The 6210-nt window shown below is 38.8% G+C and overlaps 1 protein-coding gene across 9 annotated transcripts in view; it reads left to right on the forward strand.

Moving 5' to 3' along the window:
- The window catches only part of ANKRD12 (ankyrin repeat domain 12), a 73159-nt gene extending 70557 nt beyond the window's left edge, over window positions 1-2602 (forward strand). For all 9 annotated transcript variants that reach the window (XM_084849832.1, XM_084849830.1, XM_084849836.1 and 6 more), the window contains one exon: window positions 1176-2602. In XM_084849832.1, coding sequence (XP_084705958.1) covers window positions 1176-1361 — 186 coding nt within the window. In that variant the 3' untranslated portion in view covers window positions 1362-2602. The remainder of the gene's footprint in view (window positions 1-1175) is intronic.
- Window positions 2603-6210: the final 3608 nt, after the last annotated feature.

A 6210-nucleotide genomic window follows, 5' to 3' on the forward strand; every position in this document is an offset into this window, starting at 1 on the left:
TGTGCAAGCGCAGTTGTACATTACGCTTCTGCAATGAAAAGAGTCAGCAGAGTTCCAGTAGCTCTATTTGAGTATGTGGAATGACACTGTTAATACTGCCCCAGTGCACTTCAGAATGCTGGCAGAGGTCTGGATCAGGCTGTTCTTAGTATATCTGTTCAAGGACAAAAACCAGAGAAATGTACATGAGTCTAACCCCATAGGGTTGATCTCAGATTTAGACATACTTAAAGGAGACCCATTAAAATCAATGATTCTACTCTAAGTATGACTGAATCAGAACCCACCCAATTGATTTTAGTGGGACTTAAGCATGCATAACTTTTCTCTGGATTTAAAGATGACCCTACTTGTATGGAACATAATTGGTGTATACTCTTTGTTCACAAGAGATGTAAGACAGGATCCAAAGGACCATGCCAGACCCTGTATGCATTCAGTAGAGATAAATTCATGGCAAAGAGGTCTGTTGATGGTATTAGCCACAATAGCGAAAACGAACTTCTGAGATGAGTGATCCTCTTCCTAAAGTAGGCCTCTGTCACCCATTAAGCTATGTGTGCAAAACATTGAAAGTTGCTTCCAATATGTAGTGTAAGGTGTTGCAGGCAGGGAGAACAAAATACAGATAAGTTTTGTGTCTGCACACTTTCACTCAACTTAAGGATTCCTTAGTATCCTGTCATTGGCATCTGTGGCTATAGTATATATAGAGTGAATTACAGATTTATAAAGCTAAAAAAAGTAAATGTTGCAAAATAACTATCTGCTTTTTTTCTAAAGATCCTACTAAAACTGGAATGGGTAGGAAATGAGACTTTAACATCCAACTGCTCCAAGGCTGATGCATTAAAACTCTTATTATAATTTCTGGGAATATTTCATTGCTTCTGGAAAAACATTTAAACTAAATTTAAAACACGTCAGTACAACTGAAAATTTAACATTCATTGCTTGTACTAATTTTTCCTTTACGAATTCAGATTGTACAAGAATCTGTAGGATATGCCATCCCGGAATAGATAGGAGCACAAGGTCCAGACCAAATTATCTCATGGGTTTGATGGGCTTGTGCACTGTAAAGTTGGCTATTCCTGCCTTAGAGAATACTGTGTGGTGTTCACATTAAAGTGTGCCAGGAATAATTCAATATTCATCTGTTTATTTTGAAATAGACATGTCTCTTGATGAGGCAGCAACATGAAGCAGCAGCTTTAAACGCTGTTCAGAGACTGGAATGGCAGCTTAAACTACAAGAACTTGATCCAGCAACTTATAAATCGATCAGCATTTATGAAATTCAGGAATTCTATGTTCCTCTTGTGGATGTTAATGATGACTTTGAATTGACACCTATATGACAGCTAGCATCTCTGGTGTCTGTTACAGCTTAAGGTTGTGGGACATAAATGTAATTGTTTGAAATATAGCACTAATGTGGAATACTGCCTTTTCCAATATTCCATATATTCCTTCAGAAATGCTTCACAAGATCTCATTCGATATTGTAAATGTGCATACCATTTATTACTAAATGGTATTTATTTTAGATTTTAGGTCCAAAAAGCATCTTCCCAACAGATCTATTTATGTACAACAGTCTTTCATTGAAGATTTAACAGCGCTGGCAGCTGTTACAAGAAATCCACTGAAAGTACTTGCTATTTAAAGTTCACTTTAATGATTTTTATTATTAAACTTAAACTCCTATGAAAAAACAACAAACCTGTGGAAGAAATTATAAGCTTGTGGGAACGTGGGGAGTGAGAGTCTATTCATCTTATATAATTTATAGGTTAACTGTACAGTTTTCTTTTTGGAAAAGATGTAATATTGTTTTCATTTTTAAAAATAACTTATTTTATACATACTGTGCAAATGTAAATATTCTTGTATTTAATGTTCAACCCTGTATAAAAATAGATATTTTAATTGTAAAACTGTTTTGTCTAATGTTTTCTTGGACCAAAGTTGTTGTTTCTTATGTGTAGTGTATAGACAATTTTCTTTTAAAAGGCATGTGTTTGATTTAGCTGCTTGTTCATCACCATAACTGTTAAGATTTGACACTGAGCAGTATTGCATGCTAGCTCAGTTCAAGTTTTTCCTTAATGTGTGGTACCTAAATGATTGCAACATGTGGTGCCAATCCACCAAGCACTGCTTCTATACAGCATCCATTCGTTCAGAGGAATTTGCATGAGTGCCCCTTTCAGTGTAGTTTGCAGCAGTGCTTAATGGATTACACCTTGACTTCCCAGAGCCATTTGTCTGTTGCTCTGCTGCTGTAATGCCATGCCTATGACTTACTATGCTGAGAGTATTTTGTTTAAAATCTTAAGGATTATAAACTTGCTCTCAAAACAAGCCTTTCAATGTCCCCTTTCCTCCCTTCCAAATGCCTCTCAATGAAAAATTCCTAAATTGTACATTGTCTATTTTAATATTTCCCATTTGAAGCATATGTAAATAGCTGTACATACAATGTTTAATAAATTCTATTGGTCATGCTAACAGATGGTTGAATCCTTTTGATGGTGAAATTCTCATTCTTGAAGTTTTATACAATTTGACAAAAATAAATCTTGGAATGTTCCGTGATAAGATCGTGCTTGTATATTCTGACCAATATTCCTGTACTTTGTGAAGAACTGATTAATATGATCTTACTATTGTACTAACAAAATGGCTGCCATTAAGAAGGGGAGTATGTGAAGAGAGCGACTATGGATAGTGCATTGGCCCAGGGAAATTCGGGTAAATGAGAACACTGAGAAGCTACTGTCTTGGGATGGGGCAACTTTTGCTGTGTCTGAACTATGTCCCGTATTGAAGTCTGTCATGGAGAGCCAGTAAAAAGTGAGCTGATTCCTATCTGCACAGACTACTCTTTCATCTGCAGAGATTTGCCTTGGGTCCCATTTCTTAGTGATGACAAGAGGGTGACAGAATCTTTGGAGAGTGCAACTCAGAGAATGTTGGGAACTGGGGAAGGGCTGTAGCTCAGTGGCAGAGCACATGTTTTGCATGCAGAAGGTCCGCAGCTCAATCCCTGTAATCTCCAGGTAGGGCTAAGAAAGAATCCTGCCTGAAACCCTGCAGAGCTGTTGCCAGTCAGTGCCGACAGTAGTCAGCCAGATGGGCCAATGGTCTGACTCAGTATAAGGCAGCTGCCTATGTTCCTATGCAACTGCCTGATGGATATGAACATAAAAAGAGCCCTGCTGGATCAAACCAATGGTCCATCTAGCTCAGCATCCTTAGTGGCCAGCCAGATCCCTTTGGGAAGCCTAGAAACAGGATTTGAAAGAAACAATCTTCCCTTGCTGTATGTCTCCAATATCTCCTGTTCCAGAGATATACAGACTCCAAACAAGGAGTTTCATTTAGCTGCTCTGCCGTAGCACTGTGATGAACTTTTATTGACCGTGATTACTTTTGTATTGGCCTGCTTGACATACTGGCTTCCAAATTTTAAAGCCATTTTGGAGTGTAAACAAAATTAGTCCGTGGTATGGGTATCCTGTATCTCTCACAGAGGAAGATGCATCTTTTGCCTTGAACTGGCACATCTTCAGATACACATTTTCCATGAGCAGGCCTTTCTAGGATGTGCTTGTGTGTCTGTTTGTCACATTTAAATGCTAGCTTAGGAAGAGGTGCACATGTCCATCTCATGTTGCATGATATCATTCATGGCTTACCTGCTCTGAATAGTTTTCTACAAGCCTCTGCATCTTACGCTGTTCTACAACAGCAATTGGCTCATATGGAATGGAGAGTGGACATACTTGCTAATTGAGAAAACTGTCCTTATTAAAGGTTGAGACCCTCGTGTCCAGGAGATTCAGAGATAGTTGACATTCATGGAACACTGATTCCTACTTTTATTATGTCTACGCTTCTTTAGAAAATATTTTTCTATTTGTTTTCTGATTGTTCTATCTCTTGATGTAGTCATGGGCATCTCAGAATTTGTTCCCAGCTCCTGCCAAGGTCTTTTTGGAATTTCATGAGCCAACATATGTTCTCTGATTATTTCTGAAGAGTTTGACATCTGACACATGACTATCATGTCTTCAGTTTGAACACATGTCTGGTCAGTAAGCAGTTCCTTGAGCCCTTCTTGACTTTGGTTGCAAAAGCTTTTTGAAAGTCCAAGTATATGTTTACCAAATCATGTCTATATGCTTGTTGACACTGAACAAATTCCAAAAGGATAGTGAGGCTGAGCTTTCCTTTGCAGAAGCTGGTCTGATTTGTCCTCAGCAAGGGTTGTTCTTCTCTGTGTTTAACTACAACTACTGAATGGGGCCTAAGTTAGTCATGACTAAGTGACATGATTAATTTCAATGGGTCTACTCTAAGTAGGACTTTAAATGGATTCTACCCAATGTGTTTAAGGGTGCAATCCTATCATGTTTAGACAGAAAAAAAACTCCCAGCATTCCCCAGCCAGCCATGCTGGGAATTGTAGGACTTTTTTGTGTTTAAACATGCATAAGACCGTGCCCTAAATAAATGTTTTTTCATTTAGTAATTTGCTTCTCAAATTCTCTATCTGCTTGCTTTTATAATCATTGATAGAGTTTCTGTTCCTTTTTATTTTTTCATATGGGCAACACTTTCATTTGCTTCTTTGCCTTTTATTACTTCTTTGCAATTTCTTTGAACACACAGACATCTCCTTGCACTAGGTCAACCCTTTTCAAATGTGTGGTATACACTTATCTGAGCCCCTGTTTTTCTCAGGGGATTTGTCCTTCCTGGCTTTCTCCTTCAGTTTTCTTTTAATTAATCCCCACACTTTAGAAATACACTTTTTTTTTTTACATTAAATCCAACTGTGTTGGATATTCACTCCAACAGATGTTGAAATTGATGGTGTGGTCACCATCCAAAATGGTTCTGCCATAATTACATTTCTAACTAACCAAATCCTGGCACCACGGTATCAAAGTTTTCACACAAGTGTGTACCGAGCAAAACCCAGATTGCTTACTTGGACAAGAACTGTATTTACAAAGCTGCTTATCAGACGTGAGATAATAATATCACATGGTTTTACATAAGGTATTTTCAAAGTGGATTTTAAGGATCAACAAAGTGGGATTTAAGAATAAGCAAAGTAAAGAAACAAGTTATAAAGATACTCCCTTCCATTGCCCAGCTTACACTGCCCTCTGCATCTGGGGTCTCCATTTGTATTACTGGATACAGAATTTTCTAGATCAGGGGTGAGGAACCTGGGGCCTTCCAAATGCTGGACTTCAACTCCCATCATACCTGATCATTGGCCATGTTGGCTGGGGCTGATGGGAGTTGGAGTCCAATGACATCTGAAGAGCTGCGTGTTCCTCACCCCTGTTCTAGAGCAAACCCATGGATGGTCAGACAGCTGAGTTCCCCTCACCTGTCCCTTCAGTGGAAGAAAGGAACAAGTGGAGGAAAAGCCACATCTTTTGGGGCCCCAGCAGAACTGGAGGTCAGTTCTTCTCTCATATCTCCTCTCCCCTCAAATGCACAGATGGCAGATGCGTTATAGATGGGAGAGAGACCTTTTATTTCTCTGTTGCCTACCCCTTCGGGGGGCTATTTCACATGTAGGAGTTATTGTTGTCCTACATATAAAGTACTAACATGTTTGAAAACCAATGCACAAAAACCTTAGGGTCATTGTGTGTATTTTTGCTGCATGCACATATCTGGGAATCTAAGTGCACAAACATGTCAAAAAGTATATGTGTGTCTGACCCTCACATATGATGCTTGAGATCATGAATTTTCCATGTTTTTTTTTCTTATGCAAGTGTTTTTATGTGTAAGAAAAAAATATATCTGAACTGTATTCAGGGTGGAAAAGATAACCCAGCATTATAGGAGCTCAGTTCCTTCAGTCTCCTCTTGTAGAATGAAACTGGATAGGGACAGAAGAACACGGTGCTTATGCATTGTTGCTTAATTCGCTCTGAGTCAGATGGGGCTTGGAGTGCATAAATCACAATCAGTAAATTCTAATCAGAGAGTTCTTATACTTCCATGCATACCATGTGCTTACTCTTCCCAATGTAGATATTCCTGGTATTCAGGTTTGAAAAGGAACTCGTTGCTGTTTAGGGCATACGATAGGCAGATAATTGCAGTCTTAGCTGTCTGGGCAGGCACCATATCATTGCTATGTTCTGTACAGTTCCTCAGGGCTGGCTCTAT

Source organism: Heloderma suspectum, chromosome 4 (genome assembly GCF_057233095.1).
Source record: "Heloderma suspectum isolate Gila_16-S chromosome 4, 16-S_ref, whole genome shotgun sequence".
Classification (NCBI taxonomy): domain Eukaryota; kingdom Metazoa; phylum Chordata; class Lepidosauria; order Squamata; family Helodermatidae; genus Heloderma; species Heloderma suspectum.